Source organism: Peromyscus leucopus, chromosome 18, assembly GCF_004664715.2.
Source record: "Peromyscus leucopus breed LL Stock chromosome 18, UCI_PerLeu_2.1, whole genome shotgun sequence".
Classification (NCBI taxonomy): domain Eukaryota; kingdom Metazoa; phylum Chordata; class Mammalia; order Rodentia; family Cricetidae; genus Peromyscus; species Peromyscus leucopus.
Genome location: NC_051078.1, coordinates 8,681,128 through 8,708,839, shown reverse-complemented (window position 1 = coordinate 8,708,839; position 27,712 = coordinate 8,681,128). Strand labels below are relative to the sequence as shown.

General features: G+C 46.2%; 1 protein-coding gene across 1 annotated transcript in view; it reads left to right on the top strand.

Moving 5' to 3' along the window:
• Nucleotides 1-803: 803 nt before the first annotated feature.
• The window catches only part of C18H12orf56 (chromosome 18 C12orf56 homolog), a 70,966-nt gene continuing 44,057 nt past the window's right edge, over nt 804-27,712 (top strand). Inside the window, exons 1-2 of the mRNA XM_028869648.2 lie at nt 804-2,799; nt 25,423-25,582. Coding sequence (XP_028725481.1) covers nt 2,548-2,799; nt 25,423-25,582 — 412 coding nt within the window. The 5' untranslated portion in view covers nt 804-2,547. The remainder of the gene's footprint in view (nt 2,800-25,422; nt 25,583-27,712) is intronic.

Genomic DNA, 27,712 nt, shown 5'->3' with positions numbered 1-27,712 from the left:
CTCTCTGTGAACGTCTCAGCACATCACAGGGCCCCTACAGTCATTCTTTCTGTTGGGACTAACAACTTTTTTTTTCTTCTTCTTTGAGACAGGCCTTCATTCACAGACAGGGAAACTGAGGTGGGCTGGAATTTACAGGGTTATGCTCATAAACTTCTGTGCTTTCAAATTAATCAATCAAGTAATCCTGGAGGGAGGACCACCACTCTATTTTGATGGTAGTCCATGACCGTGCCTTTTGAGGTGAGCCCCACACAGGTGACGCCCCATTCTTCTGGTAGAAATGTTTATCAAATGCTGGATGGTTCAGAATCTGTACCAAACGTGTCTTGAGTTTGGATGGGCTTAGACGATAAGAAGTGCTTATCTCGGTATTTGGGTTAGCTACCCATGGGAAGATTAGAAGAACATAGGGGGACGTGAACACTTCCGTGTCTGTGGTGCTCTCTGGTCCTCACTTCCGCTCCTGGGCAGGCAGAGTAGGTGTCAGCAGGTGCGTTTCTCATGTGATGGAACTCAGGCTCTGCAAGGTCAAGTCATTTTTCTCCCCTAAAAATCTCACAGATCGTGAGTGAGCAACAGGGCTAGTAATTAGATTAGTAATCTAATCCAATCCTCCTGGCTCCAGATCAGTAAGCTTTCCTTGGTGGTTAACCCCATCCCTGCAGGCTGAATTTTGCTGTTTCCCTGGCAACCAGGTAGAACATTGAGTACCTGGAAACCATGACATTGTCTTCTCTGTGAGTCGCCAGGCTTAAATGAGGTCATCACCTGTCCCATTTTTTTGTGTGTGTGTGCTTCCTTTTAAGGTTTTTGAGGTTGGTGGCTTGGTCACCAAAAGCTGATTGATTCCTGATGGGCTTTTTGGCACATACAGCAAGTGCACTGCCATTTCTGGTCATGGTCCAGCCATCCTGTTTGTCTTGGTCCTGGGAAGTGGGCATAAAACAAGAAACCCCGAGACAGAACAGTGGTCTGAAGGGAGGCTTTCCCCCTTGGTCTTCAGTTTCCACCTCTTTTGTTATAGCCATTTGCCACCGAGCTGCTGTTGTGGGGGTAACTATCAGGCACAGGTAGTTAGAAGGTGTGCCTTTCTATTGGCTCCCAGTGGCAGACAGCCATTATCAATGGGTCTGTAACCCATGGCTATCCATAGGAGTCGGGTCAACTCTAGGGACACCAGGGTGCTCAAACCATTTGAGATCTTGCCAGCAGGTGGCACTTGTTCCCTGCTCTTACCTAATACAGTCTGTTTATTTATTACTGCTTTGTTTAACTAGGCTTACGCACTTCTCCTTCCCTATTGTAGTGTATAATATAAAATATAATATAATATAATCCCTATTGTATAACCACGGTGTCTGGTTATATATTGCAATACATTTATACTCTTCCCCCACAGTGGATTTGAAATGGTTTACTTATTTAGTGTATAATAGTAAAATTTGAAAGGAAGGGGACTATCACCGTAAGGAACATCCGATTTTATTAAGGTCTATTTGTAGACAGGGATAATATGGTTTCGTTGCGTCTTTTCCGAATATTTATTTTTGGGACAGGGTCTTGTTTCCGAATATTTATTTTTGGGACAGGGTCTTGCTGTGCTCTCCTGAACTCAATAGATCAACAAAGACAGACCTCCAGCTTATGGCCCTCATCAGGCCTCAGCTCTGGAATGCTTGGCCTGCAGTGTGGGCCACCCCGCTCCATCCTCGGGTCTTTGGATGAACGGGAAGGAGGGGACAGATGGCTTTTCTAGGATCTGAAATAAAGACGGAAGTGCACACCTAGGCACGTTTCTGATCTGCTTGTCCTCTCGCTAACCTGATGTACCGCGCTCTTCCTGACCGGCTCTTCATCTCTAGAGCTACATAGTCCACATCTTTCGTCCCATCAGCTTCAGTTTCCAGAGGGCCCTTCAACCGTGCTACTCATTTTCCAGATGGTTCTTGGGAACACAGGCGCACGACTTGGACGGGCCTGCGTTACCGGAGCAATCAGTGGGTCCCTTTGAGACAGAGTCCAGCTTCTGAGACAAAGTTGGAAAGTCAGTGTTACGGTCCTTTCTAGGCAGTGTACTGGTCAAATGTGAAATCTGCCATTACAGGATTCTCACATCGGTAAAACTCCATGCTTCAAGTTTCTCTGTAACAGGAAATCAGATTAAAACTGGCCTCTATTATCAATGGAGTTTGTATGTGGCTCAGTAGCTGGACGGGGTGGGGAGTGAGGGGGGGACTAACTATTCCTTCCCTTGAGAGGTTCTCGGTTGTCAATCAACCCTGCGAGAAAGACCTTGGTCTTGCCCCGCCCATCGCCGTGTAGGGTGCGGACAAAGATTAGGGGCGGGACCAGGCGGGGCAGGGGGCTCGGAAACCAGACGGCGGCGGAGCGTGTTCCCGGAGCCTGGGGGTCGGCTCCCTGCGTCCCGGCGCGGTGGTGGCGGAGGCGGCTGGCGCTCGGCTTTGTGGCGCGCGCGGGTTCCACCGGGCGTCGTGGAGGCACAGGCACCGGGGGCACTCTGCCTGGCCGCGGGTGCCGCATGGCATGGCCAGCCCCGCGCGGTCCGGCTTCCCGGCGCGCACGAACAGCCGTCTGGACGCGTTCCTGCGGCGGCACCTGCCGCCCGAGGTCTACGACGCCGTCCGCGCCTACGAGCCGTGCATCGTGGTGTCCGACGCCGAGAAGCACACGTTCAGGTACGTGGTGCTTAGCGACCGGCTCATCTACCTGACGGAGAACCCGCCCAAGTCCATCCGGAGGGTCGTGGCTCTGCGGGACGTCGTGGCCATTGACTTGGTGAGGATCGCGGGCGGGCAGGCTCCTTCCCGGGCTCTCGCATCCCTCCTCCTGCACCAGAGAAACGGGGAACACCTTCCCCGTCCCGCCCACTTCTTATTGTCAGTGAATGCTGCTGCGCGGGAAAGCTGGGGATGGAGGAAGAATTTCAAAGAACGATGTGCCCGGCTTTCCCATCCTGTCCACACCCTGCTTCCCCCGTTGGGCAGCAGATCTGACAACTGATCCCTCCCTCTATAGAAACACGCCTTCAAGCCAGCCTCTTGTTCATTAATCACCCAGTCTGTGCAGTGCGTGTGGGAGGAACCGCAGCTCACACCCGCGCAAACAAATGCGGCCAGTTGAGTGCTGACCGGCCCTTGTTTACTTTCTAGCCGCTCGGGGTTAGTTAACGTGTGACTGGTCCAGAATAAGTGAGGGAAGGAAGGAATTTTCGTGATGTGCAGAGGATGCTTGCTCCGGGTCAGGCTGCCACTTGATCCAAACGGGATGGGGAAGCTTCCTGGAAGGAGTGTCCTCAGAGCCGAGTCTCCGGAGATACAATCTGGCTGAGCTTGCCCCAGTTTCTAGTGTTGCCAATGTATCCCTGTCCTCTGGGAGGAGGCTGACTGTAAGAACCAGCAGCCGATTGGAGGCCCAGCCTAGCCCCCCCCCCCGTTACCCCTCCCGCTGCCTCCTGGTCTCTAGTCCGCTCTGCTTTCCAGGTGTTTCTTCCTTCTCCGCTGGGACAGGCGTCTCGCCTCCTTTTACTCTCCCTTGCTCAGTCTGTGGCCCCCAGGGAGAAGCTGGCGAGGCTCCTCATGGAGCTGTTTTGCCTAGCGAATCGTAACGGTTTCAATATATTTCTAAGAATAATAAAATTAGATGAAGTGTTTTTTTGTTTGTTTGTTTTTTGAAGTTCAGATTTCCCTTGTCAGCTGTGGCCACATTTGGTTTTTTTAAAACTTTTATTTAATACTCTTTTATTTTGTGTGCACATGTGTATGTGTGTGAATGTGTGTGTGTCATGGCGAGAATATAGAGGTCAGAGGACACCTAGTGGAAGTCAGCTCTCTCATCTTGTGGGTCCTGGGTTTGAACTCAGGTGGTTCAGTCTTGGCATTGAGAGCCCTTAGCTACCTCATCAGCTCTGTTTACTACTACTGCTTCTTCTTCTTCTTCTTCTTCTTCTTCTTCTTCTTCTTCTTCTTCTTCTTCTTCTTCTTCTTCTTCTTCTTCTTCCTTCTTCTTCTTCTTCTTCTTCTTCTTCTTCTTCTTCTTCTTCTTCTTCTTCTTCTTCTTCTTCTTCTTCTCTTCCTTCTCCTCCTCCCCCTCCTCCTCCCTGTCTCCTTCTCTTTCCTCTTCCTCTTCTCCTTCCTCTCCTCCTCCTCCTTCTTTCTCTCTTCCCCTTCTCCCTCTTCTTCTTCTTCCTCTTCCTTCCCCCTTCCTCCTCTTCTTTGAGTAAAAGAAACAAATCTTTGTCATTATTTCCAGTTTTTTGAGCTAATTTAAAAATTTAAATTGCCTTTACATTTTTTTTAATTGAACAGCCCAGCCAGAATGCAGAAGAATATTAATGCATGTTGACTAAGTTCAGTCTCCCATTTTGTAAGCAAGATGAAACAACTCTCTAAAGCAAACAACCAAACCTCCCAGAAGAAAATGTAACACGTGTATGTGGGCTGCACAGATCTCAGATTTCAACAGTTAGTAGGGCCATTGTCCCTCTTGAGTATTGTGGGTTAGTGTTGGAAACTGTGAAAGCAATTCCTCCCCCAGGATAATCACAGTCCAAATCTGTGACTATGGTTATAGCACATGACAAGGGAAAGGGAGAATGCCACTCACCTGACTTTAAAACAGGAGTCTGGGGGCTGGAGAGATGGCTCAGAGGTTAAGAGCACTGACTGCTCTTCCAGAGGTCCTGAGTTCAATTCCCAGCACCCACATGGTGGCTCATAACCATCTGTAATGAGATCTGGCGCCCTCTCCTGTATACATAATAAGTAAATAAATCTTAAAAAAAAAAATAAAATAAAACAGGAGTCTGAACAGGGCTTGGTGACCCATGCCTGTAACTCCAGCCTTCCAGAGATAGAGGCAGGAGGATCATGCGTTTGGGGCTAGCCTGGGGTACAGAACAAGACTTTGTTGAAAACGTAGATAAACAGGGGCTGGAGAGATGAGTGCTTACTGCTCTTGCAGAGGACCCGAGTCAGTTCCCAACACCCACATCCCACGGTCCACAGCCTCCTGTAACTCCGGCTCCAGGGGATCTGAAGCACTGCACGCTCACATATACACCCTCCCTCTCACATACACACATAATTGAACCCTTTTTTAAAAAGTAAATACATAAAATTAGATCAGGCCCAATGTAAGTGAAAGAGGGAGAGGCAGCCTGAGGAAGACCCGGCCAGCCATTGTTCGTTTCAGAGGAAGAAGGGGTTGGGAGCATGGGGAAGGAAGCTTCATGGAGAAAGCTGAAGACGTCAAGGAGACAGACTTCCCTAGTGGGCCTCCAGAAGGCCTACAGTCCTGCCAGTGCCCTGCCGTGAGCTCGGCAGGACCCTCTCTTGTCTCGGTGTTTGTTTCTCGTTGCTGGGGACCAAATGCAGCTCTGTGCATCCCAGGCAAGTGCTCTTCCCCTGAGCTCCCACTGACTGATCCCCACAGGGCTGGGGGCTCCTGGATGTCTCACCTCCAGAACTGCAAGGAAGTAGATTTGTGTTGCTAAACGCCAGCCTGGCTGTGGCAGTGTGTGATATCGGCCATACACACCATAGGCAACCGATTAAACAGTGTATTCCTTATGGCATTTCAAGTGAGTGAGCTGTTAAGATTCTTCTTCTTGAGAAATAACCCAGATTTTATAAGATAGTTCTCCGATTATTATGGTCAAGAAACTTACACTGGACGCCATAGGTTTCCCCTCTGAAATTTATTTTGGTTTTTCAAGACAGTGTTTCTCTATCTAGTCCTGACTGTCCAGGAACTCGATCTGTAGACCAGGCTGGCCTCGATCTCAAGAACTCACAGAGATCTGCCTGCCTCTCTGCCTCCCGGAGTGCTGGGATTGAAGGTGTGCATCACTGCCGCCTGGCAATTTATTTTTAGTTATGTTTATGTGTGCACACGAGAGCAGGTGATTGTGGAAACCAGAGGCATTGGATCCTGCTGGAGCTGGAGTTACAGGTGGTTATGAGCTGCCCAGCATGGGTGCTGGGAGCTGAACTTGGTTTCCCACAAGAGCAGAGCGTGTGCTCTTAGCCTCTGAGCCATTTTTCTGGCCCCTAACTCCATAGGTTAAATGAAAAATGCCCATCACAGAATTGCTTTACCTGATACCAAAGTGACTGGCTAATATAAAATGTGTAGAATTAGCCGGGCGGTGGTGGCGCACGCCTTTAATCCCAGCACTCGGGAGGCAGAGCCAGGCGGATCTCTGTGAGTTCGAGGCCAGCCTGGGCTACCAAGTGAGCTCCAGAAAAGGCGCAAAGCTACGCAGAGAAACCCTGTCTCGAAAAACAAAACAAAACAAAACAAAAATGTGTAGAATTATATATATATATATATATATATATATATATATATATATATATATATAATTTTATTTTTAAAGAAAGGGTCTCACTGATTTGCCCTGGCCAGCCTGGAACTTGCTATGTAGGGCTTGCTATTGTAGGCTGGCAGTCAGTTCCAGAGGTCAGCCTGCTGCTGTCTCCCATGGGCAGAGGTGTGCACCACCACACCATGTTCGAGTTTTCCAGCTTTTAAAAATTTAACATTTTTACTAGTTCTTTGAGAATTTCATAGTCCCTAACTTCTTGTGATCCGTGCCGTCACCCTCTGAGTCATGTCAAGGCAGTCACACTGGGACAATAAGTCACTGCCAAGCATCTTGAGAACCAGCCCTTCTCTCCCGAAAGCTAAAGTGGTCCCCTCTCTCCTCGCTCCGGGGCCTTCGTCCTCCCCATTGTCCCCAGACTTCTCCCCTTACTCTACAAGCTTGCCTTCTGGTTACTGAACGTCCGTCCGCTTGTCTCGGGTTCCCTGTCTGCGTTTGTCCTTCTGTCACAGGGACATCGATAAGTCCCAGAGCAAGCTACCCTCATGCTTCCGGGCCCCAGCTCTCCCTATTGGCTGTGTGGCTGGGCGCCTGTGGATCTAAGGTGTAGTTACATTTCAGGAAAAAACAACCACCCAGCCAACCAACCAACCAAACAACAACCCTGCAAGCAGGTAGATGAGATCCCATTTTCTCTTCTAAAGAAGAAAATAATAATAATTTTTTTTAAAAAAAGGATGGAGGCAGCAGCTATAAAATGTTAGATCAGAAATCTACACATGTTTTAGATAGGGTGAGATTTCTCTTTTAGAAAAAACAAAAACAAACAGACAAACAAACCAGAGTTTAAATGCACTCAAGGTCTTTACAGGTGTTTGGTATGGCTCATCTCAAAGTTTCCTAGAAAGTTTGGGTTAGCCTGTCTAAAGTGCTTTTAATGTTTTCATTAAAAGCTATTTTTTTGTTTTGTTTTTGTTGAGACAGGGTTTCTCTGTGTAAAAGTCCAAGCTGTCCTGAAACTCACTTTGTAGGCCAGGCTGGCCTTGAACTCACTGAGATCCACCTGCCTCTGCCTCTCAAGTGCTGGGATTAAAGGTGTGCGCCACCACCGCCCAGCAAAAGCTACTTTTGAAGGCATTCTCTAGAGTTCTGTCTTGTATAGACTATATAATTAGTTAAAGTCTTTCTAAGGCTAGACACATTCTTTTCTTTATTTTTATTTTTATTTATTTGTGTGGATACCCGGGAAGCCAGAAGTGGATGCCAGATCCCCTGGAGCTGGGGTTACAGGCAGTTGCCAGCTTCCAGTGTGGTGCTGGGAAGCAAACTTGATTTCCTATAAGAGCCTCGGCTACTCTTAAGCACTGAACCATCCTTCAAGCCCCTAGATACATTAAAATAATATTTAAATACAAAAACTATTACTTAATGCAAATAAATACGTGTGTGTGTGTATGCATGCTTTGTGGAATAATACTCTTGTACACTGTAAAGATTTATTACTCTAATTGGTTTGATAAAACACTGATTGACTAGTAGCCAGGCAGGAAGTATAGGTGGGGTGGCCAACTAAGGATGATGGGAAGGAGAAGGGCAGAGTCAGGAGTTGCCATCCAGAGACAGGACCTCTGGAAGAGCAGGAGATGAACCTGCCATGTTAATAAAGGTACCACTGGGCTGGAGAGATGGCTCAGAGGTTAAGAGTACCGACTGCTCTTCCAGAGGTCCTGAGTTCAACTCCCAGCACCCACATGGTGGCTCACAACCATCTGTAATGAGATATGGCACCCTCTTCTGTATACATAATAAATAAATAAATCTTAAAAAAAAAATAAAGGTATCACCATGTGGCAAAGCTAAATAGAATTATGGGTTAACTTAAAATGTAAGAGGTAGTTAGTAACAAGCCTGAGCTATTGGCTGAGCATTTATAATTAATATAAGCCTCTGTGTGGTAGTTTGGGAAGCAGCTGCTGGGTATTTGGGAATAGACAGTTGGGACAGGAAAACATCCACCTTTGTGTATGCATGCTGAGTGCATGGACCTGGGTCTGCACAGGGAGGCCAGAAGGATGCATTGGATGTCTTCCTGTATCACTTCCTGTCTGCTCCTCTGAGGTATGGTCCCTTCTAGAACTTGGAGTTCATGTCTCAGCAACCTCTGGAGACCCTCCTGTGTGGGGCACATTTTTTAAAATGACAAATAAAACCACAGAGATCTATGACTTCCCCACAAATTCATTCTTCTTCAAAGCTAGCGAGAAAAATTCTGCCAACCCCAGCAGCCCTTACCCCTCCTCCCTTTTTGGCTTTTCATTCTTATCCCATGACTCTGTGCCCCCCCCCCCAGCGGTCCCAGGCTCTAGGAATGAGAATAAAGGCTGACAGCACGTACATATGAAATCGCCACAACAAAACCCAGTATTTTATATACTAACTAAAAAATAATTTAAAAAAAAACTAACATGCGTATCAGTTTAAAAAGATTGGGGATAAAAGTGGGGCTGGAGAGATGGTTCAGTGGCTGAGAGCACTGGCTGCTCTTGCAGAGAACCTGGGTTTCGTTTTCAGTACCCATGTGCTTACAACTACCCATAACTCCAGCTTCAGGGGACTCTACGCACCTTTCTGACCTCCGCTGGCATCTGCGCTTATGTGCACACACACACACACACACACACACACACACACACACACACACACCACAAGTACACGTAATTAGAAATAAACTAAATCTTTTGAAAGAAAATGAAATACGTGACAAAGACATGATGTAAAAATTTAGTTTTGTTTGGAAAAACAAAAGATACTTCCTTTGCAGTAAGTTATCAGGAAGGCGGTTTTCCCAGAGTGAACTTTATCCTTTACAGTCAGGCTGCTCTGACTCCTATGAGTTCCTAAAATGTGGGAAACTCGGTTGCATATTCTGTGTTAGTAGGTGTCTGGTGGTTTGGATGAAAATGGTCCCCATGGGCCCATAGAGAGTGGCATTGTTAGAAGGTGTGGCCTTGTTGGAGTAGGTGTGGCATTGTTGAAGGAGGAAGTGTGTCACTGGGAATGGATCTTGAGGTTTCAGATGCTCAAGCCAGGCCCAGTGTCTCTCTCTCTTCCCACTGCCTGTAGATCAAGATGTAGAACTCTCAGCTCCTTCTCCAGCACATGTTTGCCTGCATGCTGCCATGCTTCCTGCCATGACAATAATGGACTAAACCTCTGAACTGTAAGCCAGCCCCAGTTGAATGGTTTTCTTTATGAGAGTTCCCATGGTCATGGTGTCTCTTCAGAGCACTAGAACTTTAACTAAAATGGGGGGCTGCATTCCTGCTTTTTCCTAATCAATCAATCAATCCGATTTTAAGTTGGGTCCAACTCAGGCAAGGTAAGCACATGTCTGTAGTTCCACTACTTGGAAGTGGAGGCAGGAAGGCTAACAGGACTTTGAGGCCAGCCTGTTGTCCATAGCCAGGGATAGACAGCAAGACACCATTTCAAACACAACCCAACCCAACAAAACATGTAAGAATGTATGGGGCTCAGGGTTATATTTAATAATAGGAAAGCAATAGGAACGAGAGACATTAGAGTAGTTATCATCTCTGGGCTGAGAATTTGAGGCCAAACAAAACAAAACAAAACAAACCAGGGTGTAAGAATCTGAAGTACTTGTGGCAGAATATCTGTTGGGTGGCAATACAGGACTGTTCATTCCACTCCTGTAATTTTCCCTCCTTCTCATGTTATCTTGTTTTATTTTTTTATGGTCTGATCATTTATTTGTTATTTTTAAAAATTAATTAATTTCAAGACAGGGTTTCTCTTTGTATCCCTGGCTGTCCTGGAACTCACTCTGTAGACCAGGCTGTCCTGGAACTCAGAGATCCGCCTGCCTCTGACTCCAGAGTGCTGGGATTAAAAGGTGTGCGGTACCTCCGCCCAGCTTTTTTTTTTTTTTAAAACTATACTTGGACTTAGAAGTAGAAGCTTTTACTGGGGACAGCCTGTGTCTCCCGACAATGTGCTCCGGGCATCTTGGCCCAAAGTTTTAGCACATTCTGCAGCCTCCTCCTGCTTGTTTTTTCAAAGCGTTCTATCACCGTCTTTGTTGCAGGACGTGGAGTAACAAGACACGGAATCTTGGGTGCTTTGATCCTCGGCTTCTTACTGTCTTTGTTTAAGGGTTTTCTGATAACGTATTGGACTTAATCTGCTTTAGAGACAAAGGAAAAAATGTTGGATTCTGCTAGTTCTTTTGGAACCCAACCATTGAGGAACAGTAGTATCTGTCAATCCAGGACTCACTCTCTCTCTCTCTCTCTCTCTCTCTCTCTCTCTCTCTCTCTCTCTCTCTCTCATATATATATACATATATGAGAGCTATATATGTGTGATATAATGAGAGATAATACACACACACACACACACACACACACACACACACACACACACACACACACACACGCACACACAATTAACCAAGTTGAGAACACTGAGAATGATATCCACAATGTGACAGACCTGCATTCCCACTTGTAGTGATAAGTTTCTCTGGTCCCGCCCGGCCCGCGGTCCCATAGTCGCGTATAAAATAAAATAATCACTCAGAGGCTTAATATTATTTACAAACTGGTCTATGGCAGGCCTCTTGCAAATTAGCTCTTATATCTTAAATTAGCCCATTTCTATTAATCTATGTTTTGCCACATGGCCGTGGCGTTACCAGTCTGCTGGCATGTTGCTCCTTGGGTATCAGGCTGGTGTCCCGCCTTTCTCTTTCCTGTCTCTCTCCTTGGATTTCCCGCCTGCCTCTAAAGTGCCTTGCCATGGGCCAAAGCAGCTTGTTTATTAACCAATGGGAACAACATATTTTCACAGCGTACAGAAAGCCATCCCCCAGGACCCCCTCTCCAGTTCACATTAGTCTCTAACCAGAATGCCCTTCACTCAGCAGCGGGCATATTTTGCTGTGAGTCGAGATGCCTTGCTTCATGGGAAAACCTTGTTCATCATTCCCACCACTGACTGGACCACACGACCTTACACGGAGGCTTTTCTCTCTCCTGTCCTGTTCTGCAGCTATTTCCAAATAGTCACTCAGAGGCTTGTATTGATTATAAATGCTTGGCCAATGGCCCAGGCTTATTACTTAACCAGCCCTTACCTTTAAATTAATCCATTTCTATTCATCTATGCATCGCCCTGTGGCCCGTGGCTTACTGGTCCTTTGGCACCTTGCTCCTTGGGCAGCTGGCTTGCGTCTACCCTGACTCTGCCCTTCTTCCTCTCAGTTCTCAATTTGATTGATTGTCCTGCCTAACCTTATCCTGCCTCACCATTGGCCAGACAGCTTTATTTATCAACCAGTGAGAGCAATGGATGTTCACAGCATACAGAAGGACTATCCCACAGCCCACAACCTTTTGACTCTTTACTTTTAGCATCAGTAACTATGCCTATGGCCATGCACGTCTCATTAAAAAGTACAAAGTTTGTGTTCATCCCAATTCAGTAGGTTTCTGACAGATGGTGGCTGGGAAGGAAGCAGTCTTGACACAGACCACCACAAAAAGCTATTTTTTAAAAAATCTATTTAATTTTATTTAACATGCATTGGTGTTTTGACTGTATGTGTGTCTGGAAGAGCATCCAGTGCTTTTAACTGCTGAGCCATCTCTCCAGCTCCACCCCATCCCAGGGTATTTTTTTTTTTTTAGGTATATGCGAGTGCCATAATGTATGTATGTGCACCATGTGTGTGCAGTGCCCTTGGGGGACAGAAGAGGGCGCCTGATCCCCTGGAACTGGAGTTATGGAGAGTTGTGGGCTGCCATGTGGGTGCTGGGAGCTGACTTGGGTCTTTTGCAGAAGCCGCAAGTACTTTTAAGAGCTGAGCCGTCTCTCTAGTCCATCTGCTCTTTCTCATGTTTGCTTTTTTTTTTTTAAACATAATTCTCTATTTGCCCTTAAGTTGTATTTGAATTCCTATTGGATGACAAATATTTTAAAATTAAATGTAGGTGTGAGGAGTCAGCAAAGCTAATTATGGAGTACATTGCTGGCACAGCTGTGCAGAATTAAAAGGCGAATTTCTTTGATTCTCTGGCTCTTGCACACTCCTATCTGGTCCTGTGTGGGAGAGGGATGAGTGGAGGCCATTGCTGTGGCGATATTTTGTGTATGCTCTAATAGATGAAGCTTGTCTGGCGATCAGAGGGTGGGGCTAAGCCACTAGCTAGCCATAGAGGCAGGCGGTGGTGGCAAACACCTTTGATCCCAGCCCTTGGGATCTCACACCTTTAATCCCAGCGCTAGGGAGGGTGAGACAGGAAGTGATAGGGGAGGGCGGAAAGAAGAATTTAAGGCGGGAGGAGACAGTCGCTCAGTCTCTCAGTCTGAGATTTCGTAGAGGTAAGAACTGGTGGCAGGCTGCTCTGCTTCTCTGATCTTTCAGCTCTCACCCTGATATCTGGCTCTGTGTTTTTATTATTAAGACCAGTTAGGATCTGTGCTACACCGTGGTCTGGAGCCTCAGTGCTTTGGGGGTTCTGGCATTTGGGGGAGGAAGGTTGTCGGTCTTGGTAGTTCTCTCCAACCCCTTCAGCTCACCATCGCCTCTTCTGGTCCCGTAGGTCGGGTGGAGTGAGGAGCAGTACTTCTCTTTCCGCTTCTGTGGGCCAGCTCTGGGTTTGGCTGACTGGAGTACAATGGTCTGTCTTCAAGTACTGTCACTTCTTTAGCTACCTGAAGCCTTCCTGGTGACCAGGCACATAGTGATTCATCGGCCTCTACTTGGAGCCACCTGTTTACATTTTCTTTTCCACTGCATTAGGCTCATGGAAGCTAATTAAAATGTGCTGAGGACCAGGCATGGTGGCGCACGCCTTTAGCCAGTCCCAGTACTTGGGAAGCAGAGGCAGGCATATCTCTGTGAGTTCGAGGCCAGCCAGGACTGTAGAGTAAGACCCTGAAAAAAAAAAGTGCTCTGGTCTATAGCTTATGTGACTGTTTACATTGTTATGTTTATCCTGTGACCCAATCAATCTTCTAAAACTTTATCCTAAAGTAAAAAGACACAGATCCAGGGGGAAGATCATAAAGTCTCAGAAAACCTTTTAAAAAAGATTTATTTTCATTTTATGCATATGAGTGTTTTGCCTGCATGTATATAAGTGTACTGTCCACATTCAGGCCCAAAAGAAGTCACTGGAGCTCCTGGAACTGGAGTCACAGATGGTTGTGAGCCCCCACGTGGTTGCTGGGAATTGAACCTGGGTCCTCTGGAAGAGCAGCCAGTGCTCTTAACCACTGGGCCACTTCTCCAGCCCCTCACTGGGTTTTCAATGGAAGGAGCCATGAGTGGAACTTCTGGGCTCCAATTGTGTCCTGATTTATTGCTAAAAAGTATTTCTTAAGCAAAGTATGTAAATGAATATGGAATATTTTCCACAGCCTGGTGTGACAACACACTTTTCTCTGAAGTTTTGATAAAATACTTATTCAGCACATTCCTGGTGAACTCCTACTGTGCAGGCAGTTGGTTACAGATCTAGGAATTAATCTGACTTGGAATTTTACAGGATTTATTTTATTTTACTCTATTTTTTGGAAACGAGGTTTCCTTATGTAGCCCTGGCTGTCCTGGATCTCACTATGTAGAAAAGACTGGCCTCGAACAGGGATCTGCCTGCCTTGGATTAAAGGCATGCACACTATACCTAGTGGGTTTTTTTTTTTAAATCTAAATGTATTACTTAAATTATCTGACACTATTGATATTGGGGTTCAGAGGACATCCTGAGGGGTTCCACATTCTTCTATTCACAAACAAGGAATTGGATAGTGAGTGATACAGTGGCAGAAGAAGCAAGGACAGTGTATTAAGAAAAAAAATATAGCTGGGCGGTGGTGGCGCACGCCTTTAATCCCAGCACTCGGGAGGCAGAGCCAGGCGGATCTCTGTGAGTTCGAGGCCAGCCTGGTCTACAAAATGAGTACCAGGAAAGGTGCAAAGCTACACAGAGAAACCCTGTCTCAAAAAACCAAAAAAAAAAAAAAAAAAAAAAGAAAAGAAAAAAATATTTTATATACTATATGTACTAGCTGGGCGCTGATGGCACATGCCTTTGATCCCAACACTCAGGAGGCAGAAGTAGGAGGATCTCAGTGAGTGTGAGGCTAGCCTGGTCTACAAAGCGAGTTCCAGGACAGCCAGGACTGTTACATAGAGAAACCCTGTCTTGAAAACAAAACAAAACAAAAAACAAATAAACAAACAAAAACCAAAACAACAAAAAAGAACAACAAAAAGAAAATATACACTACTGAAGAAGGGAGAGGGCCGGAAGAAGAGATAAAGGTTGATAGACCAAATAGCTACCCTGCTCAAACGGACCAGGGCTTGGCTAGCTCATTTGTAGAGCGAGCTTTCTTCTATTTCAGTTAGTGTGTGTGTGTGTGTGTGTGTGTGTGTGTGTGTGTGTGTGTGTGTGCGTGTGCGTGCGCGCACGCGCATGCGCGCTCGCGCACGCACAGTATTCATGCCTATGCATATGAAGTCCAGAGACCGACCTCAAGTGTGGTTCCTCAGCTATTTGTTTTTCAGAAAGGGTCTTTGTCTGGCCCAGCACTTGAGAATCAGATTGAGGAGACACAGGGAGCTGCCTTTCCCACCTCTCCAGTCTTGGGATTTTCCCACACCATCTTCTTCCTGAACAGAGGCATGTGCTGCTGAGAGAAGGTGAGGCCTGGCCTCTGGAAATATAATCTGCGGATTCACAGCTAAACATTCCACAATCGCTCCCATTCCGCTGCTGAGGAATCTCCTCCGCTGGCATGCTGTATTGCCTCTACTCCAAAGGGTGCAGATCAATATTCCTTCGGGCTTTGCTCTCGTCCTGCAGGTACTGAAAAATCATCTTGAGGACATCTGGTCTTTCCTGTCCCATCGAATCCAGATAGACAATATGCTTCTTTCTTAGGTCTACTACCACCAGGCTCCAGTGCACATCCAGGTGAATCGGAACCAGAATAGGTTCCTTGGCGAAGAGGTTTACTGCCTGGGTCCACCTTTTGACTGACCTGTAGCCTCCACACTTGAATTTGGTGTAAAAGAAGGTATTAAATGCGTGAACTGATGGGTATCCCTGATTTTGGTTTCTCTCCATGAGAAGATTCATGTAAAAATTGATGACCTCATCGTTGAGCCACTGGGTCTCCTTCAGAGTCTGGATGTCTCCTCGCGTAATTCGAAGTTTGAAGGCACAACTCAAGATCTCATCTTCTGGCCCTGGGCCTAATGCACTCCTAATTTCCTTTTCCATGTCTGCTGTGACATCAGGGCCATGGTCCAGTCCTCTGCCCTTCTCTTGATGTCAAGAGCCTTTTCCTTGGCCTTGGGTATTTTGTTGTTGAGAATGTGGTTGCTGACACTGTCTGGGCCGATTTGGACCTGGGCTCCTCCCAGAAAGTCGGGCTGGGGGTGGTGTCCTCTGCTGTCATTGTTGAGGTTTGTTGCAACTATCTCCTCTGCGTTGGAAATTTTCTCCTCTGAAGACCTCTTCTCACTCTTCACTGGTGACTGATCTTCTCTCGTGACAGCACAGGCAGATTGCTCTGGCTCAGAGTGAGTTGGTTCAGATCTGTGAATCTGTCCCTCCACACGGCCTTTGATCTTCTTCGAGGTGTCCACAGGGCTCGTGTGAGCACTGTGAGGGTCTGAGCTCACATGATCACCGGGTTGAGCAACAACCCGGTACTTTTCCAACAGCCTTCGGTACTTTTCTTTGTCATGTTCCTGAACACCATCCTCTGTGTTGCAGCAGGAACGTTTGCGACCCTTCCCACCATCCTCAGACTTCACCTCAGTCAGGGCCTCTTCCTGAGAGTCTTTGGCGCACTCTCCGGGCTTTAGCTGTGATCGATCCTCTTCCTGGGGTTTCCGTATCTGACCCTTGCCGGGTTCTTCACACTCAAGCTCAATTTCACCCCGTTCCTGTTTCACCCTCCTCCTAGGCTCAGCTGGCTCTTGAGTCTGTACAAGGGTTCCCCACTCTTCCTGGCGTTTCCTCTTTTGCCCTTTCCGGGGGTGTTCGGGGCTCATCGTTTCACGCTGCCGGCGAGGTTGCCACCCACAGGGACGACGTGCATTGTCTTTGCTCAGGTGTCTTCTGTCTGCTGTGGTGCAGCCTTCTGATTTCCAAGTTCAAGTGCAGGTCCTCCGGAGTCTCGGTGGGTGCTCTCGGGTGGTTGCCCTCTGGATGACTGAAGGATCACTTAGTCCACTCGGAGATGTCGTGTCCACCCTGGACATGTTGGTCCAAGGTCAGAAAGCACCAGGTGAAGAGCTCAGATTTCCTCTTTATCAGAGGAGGTCGCCTTGAGTGTGTGTGTGTGTGTGGGGGGGGGCAGTCTGAATGTGAAGTCACATGGAGGCGACAGTATCAAAGGGTACTTTTCACTCGGTGACTCAATCAATCTAAGGCCATCTTTAAGGTGACGGTTCACCAGTTCCCACCGTGGGAAAACTCCGAAGAGTCCAGGCCCTTGGGGACACAATCCAGAAATCACACCAAACCAACTAGCTAGTCGCCTTAAGGCACCAGGCCTTGGCAATGCAGCCAGCACACTGGAGACATGCTCCAGGACTGATGACCAGATCAACAGTTGTCTTGGCCACAGCTTCAAGGATCCAGAGCTGGTCATGATGCCATCTGACAGATCACCAATCCATGTTCCATACTGGACTGAGGCCCTGCATGGAGGTTTGAAAGAAATGGCCCCCCAAAGGGAGCTCTATTAGGAGGGTGGCCTTGTTGAAGTAGGTGGGGTCTTGTTGGAGGAAGTGTGTCACTGTAGGGGTGGGCTTTAAGATCTCCTATGCTCAAGCTACACCCAGTGTCACAGACTGCTTCCTGTTGCCTAAAGATATAGGACTCTCCAGTACCATGTCTGCCTGCATGCCACCGTGTCCCCCCATGATGACAATGGACTGAACCTCTGAAACTAAGCTGCCACCTCATTTAAATGCTGTCCTTTATAAGGGTTGCTCTGGTCATGGTGTCTCTTCACAGCAATAGAAACCCTAACTAAGACACCCTGCCTACTACCATCCAGGTCCAGGATCTTAAAGCTCTCCCCCCCAAAGTGGCACCCTAGTACTGTCTGCCCATGTCTGAATGGCCAAAGCTATTCCAAGGCCAAATCAACACAGAGAGCAGAGGTCAGCTCTGCCTTCAGAGAGAAAATATTGAGTAGTTCAACTTACTACACTTGGTTTGCATGGGATCTGAGGTCTGACAGATGGAATTGGAATCCTCACACTATACACACATTCCTATTTCTTTTCTTTTTTTTTTTGTTGTTTTTTTTGTTTTTTGGTTTTTCGAGACAGGGTTTCTCTGTGTAGCTTTGCGCCTTTCCTGGAACTCACTTGGTAGCCCAGGCTGGCCTCGAACTCACAGAGATCCCCCTGGCTCTGCCTCCCGAGTGCTGGGATTAAAGGCGTGTGCCACCATCGCCCCACCCATTCCTATTCCTCTCTGTTGAGCTCAGGTAGGGTTACCCTTAGACTCCTTCAGGTGAATCTACATATGTGTTCTACCTTGCCCATGAAGGTGCAGTGCAGATAATGTGTGGTTCTCCCAGGCAGAGGCTTAAGAGCCAAGCCATAATTCATCTCAGTCCCTTTCTGCTCCCTCAGCTATGGACACTGGGTCAAGGTCAGTTCATTCCTTGAGTGAGCGGTGACCCCTGACCTCTGTCAGTGAGCATTAAGGAGATGAGCTTCAGCTGTGTAGAGACGCTGAGCGTTGAGGGTGGTTTGTCCTCTCTATCATGACCTAGCCCACTTGTGTGGTGGCGCACGCCTCTAATCCCAGCACTCGGGAGGCAGAGGCAGGCGGATCTCTGTGAGTTCGAAGCCAGCCTGGTCTACAGAGTGAGATCCAGGACAGCCAGGACTGTTACACAGAGAGACCCTGTCTAGAAAAAATAAATAAATAAATAAATAAATAAATAAATAAATAAAAGAAAAGCAGGTGTCCCCCAGACTTGCCTCCAGCCAGTCTTATGGAGGCATTGTCTTAACTGAGGTTCCCCCCTTCCCAGATGACCCTAGCTGTGTCCAGCTGACAAAGCAAAGAGCCAGCATGCTAGGAAAGGCGCTGGAGTGACAGAGAGTTAAGGGCTTAAAGCAGTTCGTCTCCCGACTCCTACCAAGTGGTGGAATCAGAGCTTGAACTAGATGATCTGGCACCTTGCCAGAGAGATGGCTCAGCAGGCGCTACCCATCAGGCCTTACAACCTGTGCTCAAGGACCCCACATAGCAGAAGGAGGGAACTGGTTCTCCCAAGCTGTGGTCTGGCACCACCACCACCACCACCACACACAAAGTGGCACATGTCCTTCCTCATCAAATCAACAAACAAAATATTTTTTTTTTTTTTTTTTTTTTTTTTTTTTTTTTTGGTTTTTCGAGACAGGGTTTCTCTGTGTAGCTTTGCGCCTTTCCTGGAGCTCACTTGGTAGCCCAGGCTGGCCTCGAACTCACAGAGATCCGCCTGGCTCTGCCTCCCGAGTGCTGGGATTAAAGGCGTGCGCCACCACCGCCCGGCCAAACAAAATATTTTATAAAACCCTTCTGCAGATCAAAACAAGAGAGTTCCATGCTCTTGCTGTCTCTTTTTTCAGCTGCCTCAACATCTAGTTGGGAACTGGATCTTGAGTCTAAGCCCTTTGGGAGTAAAATCCCATTTTACAATTGATCTATCTCAATTTGGGGCTTTTTGTAGATGCTCAAGAAAATATGTGTGACAAATTAAACAAATTAGAAAAAAGATAATTAGCTGTCAAAAGGTTAGAGGTATTTTTTCCCCTAGTATTAAATTAAAATCTGATAGAAATCTAAGACCAGGATATGAGACCACTATGAAGGAATCAGGGTCATTGTGGACTGACTTGCTCACATCGAGAAAAATGTACTTGGTGCACTGTGAAAGCAGTACTTTAATACTAATCAGATAAATCAATACCAATTGTCAACATAAATCGGATAAAATAATATACATAGGTTCTTAATAGTTTAGTCAATGAACCAACCAAGGAGTATTGGGAGATAAATACCATCTCCTCATGGTAAGTCAGACTAATTTGAGATAGAAACAGACGGCCCCTCTGTCCTCTTCCACAGTTCCCTCTCGGCCATCATCAGAGACAAATGTGCTGAGGAGACCAGGAAGGTGGCTCAGAATTGCATCACCGTGGTTCTCATGAATACTCAGTGGTCATCGATGATAGCAAATGTCACTTGGGCATGTACTCTATGTCAGCCACATGCAAAGCACCTTAAAGGGCGCTTAGGTATTATAGGAAAGGCAGTACTATTTGTCTCTCACATAGGAAGAGATGGAGACTGAGAAGGTGATAGGGGGTAAATGCATTTGAAACACATGAGCTGGAATTTATTTACGCAGCTCTTTTGACCTCAAAGTCAGCTTCTTTAACTACTCAGCACATAACCATAGCCACCCCTCTGCAGAGGTATGTGATAGCTTTGGAAGGTTTGGGGGTTTGCAATAGGAAAAACATAGTTACCTCAATAGGCAAGTTATGGGGTTCCTGGGCATGGGGTACCAAAGGGAGAGGGGTTGAAGTTGGTGACTGAATCCCAAGACTAAGCCCTTTGGAAATAGAATCCCATCTTACATTTTATCTATCTCAAATTGGGTTTTTTTTTGTAGATGCTTTAAGAAAATATAGGTGACGAATTAAACAGACTAGAAAGTACATAATCAGACTTGCTGGCTCACTCTGTAATTTCAGCTACTTAAGGGGCTGGGAGGGGGTACAATCTGAAGGCAACATAACAAAATACTCCCATCCCATTAAAAAAACAAATCACCAGGAGACAATAAGAAGTCCTTTTAAATTCCTCCATACTGCAGCTCTCTACTCAAGGTTTTTGGTCTTCAAAGCCTGAGACAGGTCTCTTGCTAATGATGAAGTCTAAGGGCAGGCTAATTTGGAAGGCTCTGTTGGGTGTGGGAATCACGCAAATATTGAAGACAAGGTCACTAAAGTTAGATGAGCAGAAGCAATTTAATTTCATCTCTGTGGGGTACCAAACCTAACAAGTTAGGGCCCCAGTCAGGTGGATCTTGGCGTGAGGCAATTTGACTGAGAGCTACACCCTGAACCTTAGCGTGAGGCAATTTGAAATAGTCTAAAGGAGTCATCTGTATTTTAATGGACACAGCTCCATTCACAAAACTAGTCATTCTTTTTGGAATATGTGGTGGATTACTTTGTGCTAGCAATTTTCATAGATTTCAAAAGTAGCTCATCTGCTAAGACTTCCTTAGGGATTGGTAGACTGGAGCCCAAGTAGAGTGTAGTGGAAAAAAAAACCACCTGGTAGGGACCATAGTGAGATTTCTAATTACCCACTGGGTACATCTGTCACGTTCCAAATGTAAAAATAGCTTCTACTTAGAACTAAACTACAGATGGTGAAATGTAGGTAATTGTGGACATCGGGCATTTTGGAGAAAATCCACTTGGATATCTTCATATTTTGGACATTTTATCAGTATATTCCATGCTTTGGACTGGCTGTTTGTCCATCTTTTATACTGTCTTAGAAATACTCTCAAATAGGCAGTTAATTAAGCTGTAATTATCTAATTGCTGTCTTTCCCCGTTGCAGGTGGGAGGCTTAAAGTTGACTGTGCATAGAGAGTGTTAAGTCCTGAAAGGAAGTTGGCAAACGCTGAACATCTTAGCTTTTTCTAGCCTTACTTCTACTACTCAATGTCCCATTAGATACGTGGACCAACTGGTCCACGGTCATCTACCTGTACATGTCTATTAACTGGGTGGTGGATTTTGTAATGGGCATCCCACCCATATTTTCAATTCCCATGAAGTAAAAAATGAGACCTGATTTTGAATTATTTCAAGGGAGAAACAAGCAGGGAAGAAGAAAAGAAGTTATAACTAGTTATCTTAATGGAAGGTGAAAACATACACTAAATAGCATATTCCAGGAGCCCAGAAGAGGAAGTGACATTCTGTCAAGAAGACGCCATGGGCGCTTTCATGAGAAGGTGAAAATCTTTTTTTTTTTTTTTTTTTTTTTTTTTTTTTGGTTTTTCGAGACAGGGTTTCTCTGTGTAGCTTTGCGCCTTTCCTGGAGCTCACTTGGTAGCCCAGGCTGGCCTCAAACTCACAGCGATCCGACTGCCTCTGCCTCCCGAGTGCTGGGATTAAAGGCGTGCGCCACCACCGCCCGGCTTGAGAAGGTGAAAATCTTAAAAGACAAAGTGACTTTTCTAAACAGAATGAAAGTGTGTGTGTGTGTGTGTGTGTGTGTGTGTGTGTGTGTGTGTGTGTTCCAGAAGGAGAGAATTCCATGCTGGCACTTAACCCTGTAAGCCCAAGTCCGCAGAACCAAGGAGGGCCTCTTCAGGGATGGCCTGTGGCCTTTCTATTTCAGGATGATTTTACAGGTGGTTTGATTAAACTAGAATCTAGCCAGGAAGCATGTATTATATGCTGGATGCTTCCGTCCCTCCCTGCCTCCTTCCTACGTGGTGTATATATGTGTTTGTGTGGGTGTGTGCACAGGTGTGTGCGGGGTATAATATGCGCACATGTGTGTGGAGAAGCTGATGTTGCCAGGTGGTGGCCTTTAATCCTGGAACTTGGGAGGAGGATCTCTATGAGTTTGAGGCCAGCCTGGGCTACAGAGAGAGTTCCAGGCCAGTGGGCTACACAGATTAACCCTGTCTTGAAAAACAAAACAACAATGAAGTTGGTGTTGAGTCTTGATGGCTCCACCCTGAGCCTGGAGCTCACAGATGTGGCTAAGTGGATGGGCCAGTGAGCTCCAGGAATCCTCCGCTTCCCAGCAGTGGTGGGTTTGCAGGCGTACACTGTCAGACCCGGCTTTCACCTGGATTCTAGAGATCTGAATTCAGCACCCCATGCCTGTGTGGCAAACACTTCACCAAATGGACCACCTTCCCAGCCTACATATCGCTCACTACCCTTTTCATACAGACAATGTAACCCTAAACCAAATAAAACAAAGAGCACAGCGAACCTCCCAATGTCCATCATCACTTTATAATGACAGACAGCTGATCATTTTACCTACCTTCGTCTAAATATCCCACTGGAGTGTCATTTTAATACAACTCAGACCTCTTAGTATATCATCTGGAGATACATCGGTGTTGGACAGTAGAAGGACAAAATTCTAAAGCAACTGCAGTGCCAACATCACACGAAAAAACAACAGCAAAAGGCACATGTGTGTGCTTTAAATCCAGCATTTGGGAGTCAGAGGCTGCAGATCTCTGGGAGTGCGAGACCAGCCTGGTCTACACTGAGTTCTGGGACAACCAGGGCTGCATAGTGATACTGTCTCAAAAAAACAAAACAAAACAAAACAAAAAAATGGTTTCTTTCTTTCTTTCTTTTTGGTTTTTCGAGACAGGGTTTTTCTGTGTAGTTTTTGCACCTTTCCTGGATCTCACTCTGTAGACCAGGCTGGCCTCGAACTCACAGAGATCTGCCTGGCTCTGCCTCCCGAGTGCTGGGATTAAAGGCGTGTGCCACCGCTGCCCCGTCTTTTTTTCTTTTTTAAATCCCCCCTACCTAGTGTGTTTGTGAGTGCACATGTGTGTATTCGTGCTCTCCTGCACTCGTGTGTGTATTGATGTGAACACGTCACGCCATGTTCAGAGAACGGCTTACTGGATTTAGTTCTGTCCTTCTGCCTCGGAGTTCAGGAGTTGAACTCAGGTCGAGCTTTTATCCACCAAGCCCAGAAGTGTGTTGTTTTGTTTTTGCAAGTGAGCGTGTGTAGAGGGGGATCCAGCAATGCTTGGTTGGGTTTCTCTCTCAAGTTCCCTTTACTCTATGACAATTCTTCTTTTGCTTCTGTTCATATATTTGCTAGTAACACTGGGTCACGTGTCCTGCAAACCCTTCCACGTTCTGAAAATGCCCGATGGCTCCTTTATTGAGGCCTCCAATACTTTTCTTTCTCTTCATTTCCTATAAAGTAGGATGGTAGGGGGCAGGTTTGATGGTCTGGTGGAGAAAAAGGGAGCAAGTATATGCTCAGTTTCCACAGTAGTTACACGCCATTTTTTTTCCCTCCAATACTGAGAACTGACAAAGGCTAGGCAAGTGCTCTCCTATATGCATACATGGAAAGTAATTTTTTTTTGTATTTTGAAACAAGGTCTCATGTAATGCTGACTGGCCTTGAACTCACTATGTAGCTGAGGCTGGCCTTGAATTCTTGATCATCCTGCCTCTACCTTCCAAGTACCGGGATTAGGGGTGTGTGCCACGTGCCTGGCTCCTCAACGTTATAATTTTTATAAATTGAACTTGGGTAGATCCTGGTAACTTTTCATTGGTGTATTTGCCTCTCTTCAATACTCTAAGTTAAATATAACTTTTAAAATATAATTTTTAAATTTATTAATTTTCATTTTAGATCTTTAAGTTTTACGTGTGTGTGTGTGTGTGTGTGTGTGTGTGTGTGTGTGTGTGTGGTGTGTTTCGCCTGCATGTGTGTATGCATGCCACCACTTGCATTCCTGTTGCCCATGGCCGTCAGAGGAAGGCACTGGATTCCCCGGAACTGGAGTTCCGTATTGTTCTAAGTGACCACGTGGGCCCAGGGATCTGAACTCAGGTCCTCTGCAACAGCAGCCAGTGCTCTGAACCTCTGAGCCACCTCTCCAGCCCTGCTATTTCCTTTCTGTATTTGTGAAGAGAGAAGATGAAACCGCGTGTTATCAGGAAGAATTTTTATCTCATTTCTTAGTGCTGGAGAAGTCTGTAGCAGAATCCCTCCTGAGTTTTGAATGAATGGTTGGGGGTGTGCCTCTAATGATTCTCTGCTTTTGTCCTTGATTTTCCAGTCACATACACTTGCTGCTGGTCATTAAGTGGGAGGAGGTTAATAAATAAAAGTTCCAAAAGGATACATTGAGACTTTTTTCTTTTCTTTCTTCTTTTTCTTTTCTTTTCTTTTCTTTTTTTTAAATAGGAAACAGAGCACTTTGGAGAAAACAAAAAACAATTTCTAAAGCTTCAGACCTAGATTCTGTATTCATAGACTAACTATTGTGGCTCATCGTCTCCTGAACAGAAAAGTCTAAGTTTAAGCCAGTTAATCATGCGGTTTTGAAACATTTTGTTCCCTAAAGAATCTATTTTCAGCCGAGCATGGTGGTGCACACTTTTAATCCCAACACTCAGGAGGCAGAGGCAGGCGGTGGATCTCTATGAGTTCAAGGTCAGCTTTGTCTACAGAGTGAGTTCCAGGACATCCAGGGCTGTTACACAGAGAAACCCTGTCTCAGAAATTAAAAAAAAATTATTTTCAAAATGAAGTTGAAGGGCTGGCAAGACAGTTTAGTGGGTCAAAGTGTTTGCTGTGTGAGCCTGGGGCCGACGTTCACCCCCAGATCCCACCGTGAAAGAAGAGAAGCAACTCCCAAAAATTGTCCTTTGCCTTACACACATACACACACACACACACACACACACACTCACAGATACAAACACAGACCCACAGATACCCCCACACAGACACAGACACACACATCCACAAACATATATACACCCACAATAAACACACACTCACACACCCATACACAGAGATACACACACACACACACACACACACGCACACGCACACACACACACACGCACGCACACGCGCGTGCACGAAGTGGAGATGCACACAGACATGCACACACACACACACACACACACACATTAAAAACAATGAAGTGGAGAGGGATGTGTTTTAACAAGAACACCATTGCTATTTTTTGAATAATTCTGTAGTGTAAATGGTTTCTTGGCCTCTGTGGCCTGTTGTGTTTTTCGTAGGAACCAGAACAAATAGAGGAAGAATTGAGAACAAGAAGAGAAAACATGTCCCGGTGGAGAATTGTGAAAACAACTCCCATTAAATTTGCCCTTAGTATAGGGGATCTATTTCCCCAAATAAGTAGGCGTTGTGTTCAATGAGATCAACTTTTTTTTCCAGATTGACGATTACCCAGAGTTTTTGAATTCTCCAGATAGAGAAATCAACCAGCACATTCGTATTGTCTACTCCTCAACGGTCTTGAAAAAAGAGCGTGGAAAACCCAAAGGTGTGGGGAAATTCCTGTTTTCACTACACCACAGCAATGTGAACCCAAAAGGTAAGTAGTCCATGATATGAGAAAAAAAAAATCAGCTGCCTTTTTTTTTTTTCTTTTTTGAGACAAGGCTTCTCTACCTTTTGATACCCATAGCTTTTAAAAGTACAGCAGAGCCGGGCGGCGGTGGCGCACGCCTTTAATCCCAGCACTCGGGAGGCAGAGGCAGGCGGATCTCTGTGAGTTCGAGGCCAGCCTGGGCTACCAAGTGAGTTCCAGGAAAGGCGCAAAGCTACACAAGAGAAACCCTGTCTCGAAAAACCAAAAAAAAAAAAAAAAAAGTACAGCAGGTAACGAGAAAGCTTATGAACTTGGGTCTAGACTATCCACTGGCCATCCTGTGAGTCTTGGGTCTCCCACCAGGAAGGGAGGGTCATTTAACAGCTTTTGTTCTTCAGAAATAGTGTTTGGAACTGGGTGTGGGGGCACCTGCCTGTAATCTATTAGGTATTTTCAGAGACTTAGCATCTAGGATGGAGATTAACTCTGGCTGTGGCATGGACAAAGGGGATTTATAACCAAGGATCAGGATGGGGTCATTGGATGGGAAACTACTAAGAAGAAGCATCCAAGTCAGGGGCGTTCAGCTAATTTGACCAGTCAGGGGCGTTCAGCTAATTTGACCAATCAGGGGCGTTCAGCTAGCTAATTTGACCAATCAGGGGTGTTCAGCCAATTTGACCAATCAGGGGCGTTCAGCTAGCTAATTTGACCAATCAGGATTCTTGCTGAAGGAAGGCTGGGGTGGTCAGACATTCCCTGGGGAAATATGGAAGATGGGGGAATCAAATCAGATACACAGAATGACCAAAGATAGAAGATGAAGGGTTCTGGGATCCTTAGTTTTGAGATAGTTTTTGCTGCATAGCTCAGGTTTGTGGTTGAGAGTACTTGCTGTTCTTACAGAGGACCATGGTTCGGTTCCCAGCACCCACAGGTGGCTCGCAGACATCCGTAACTCTGGTTCCAAGGGATCCAGTGCCCTCCTCTGACCTCCATGGGCATCAGACAGAGAGGTGGTACACATACATACTTGCAGGCAAAACACTCCTGCACATTAAGTAAGTAAACAATAAAAATGATTGCATCCTTAGCACAGGAGGAGATTTGGAAATGGAGGTCTGAGGTGACCTGTGGATAAGCCCTTCTTTGAGCACCCAAGTAGAGCAACCTAGTCACTGTCCATTGACTCCACCCCGAGTCAGGAGGAGAGCCTTCCAGAGTGTCAGCGGCTACACAGTGGAAGGAAGTCGGATGATGTTTTTTTCCCTTTAATGGACCAGCCGCTCTGCACAGGGATAGCTACAGCATGGAGACTGTTTGTCCCCGGCATAATTAGCAGGGTAATGAAACCCCTGGTGGCTCACCTGGTCTCTTGTCACACTAATTAGGGTATCGAACTGGTGTTGCTTGCCTTAAACGCATATTCCACCCGCCTACAAGCACCGTTTTCTTGGCTCTTTTTCAGCATGGGTAGGAATGTGAAACCATATTAAAAGAACACGATGAAGTGGGTTGACGTTCAGTGAAATTGAAGTGCCTGGAAACTTGGCAGACGGTATTAAACAGTGAAGAAATGATGTCGTGTACTTGTGTGTGGCTAATCACAGAGTCCCTCTGTCATCTGCTCTTTACTTTCACCCCCAAGATATTATCTGACACATTTTTCATCAAGCTGGCCTCTGCCTCCTGAGTGCTGGGATTAGAGGCGTGCGCCGCCACCACCATTCCGGGCCCCTCTGACATTTTTGTGCAGATGTTCTTTGAAACGTCAACCAAAGAAAAGATGATACACATTAAAAGATAAAAACCATTCATCATGCCTACATTGATGTTCTCTGCATTTTCTGTTGTCCTGTACACTGTCTGGTTAGGGTATTCCTTTATTGTAGGACCCCATGGTTCACCTCCTGTAGGACTCTGTGGTTCACCTCTTAGATGCTGTTATGTGGTCCTACAGTAAGGGGTAGACTCACGCCTCTCTGACCAACTGTGTGAAAACAGTCATTACCAAAGTCTTTCATGTTAGGGATGATGTCATTCATGCCAAGAGAAGCAGCAAGCATTAACTACTGAGAAGTTAAAGGTAATCATTAGGACTAACACCAGCCTCTTGGGGGAAAGCCTGGGGAG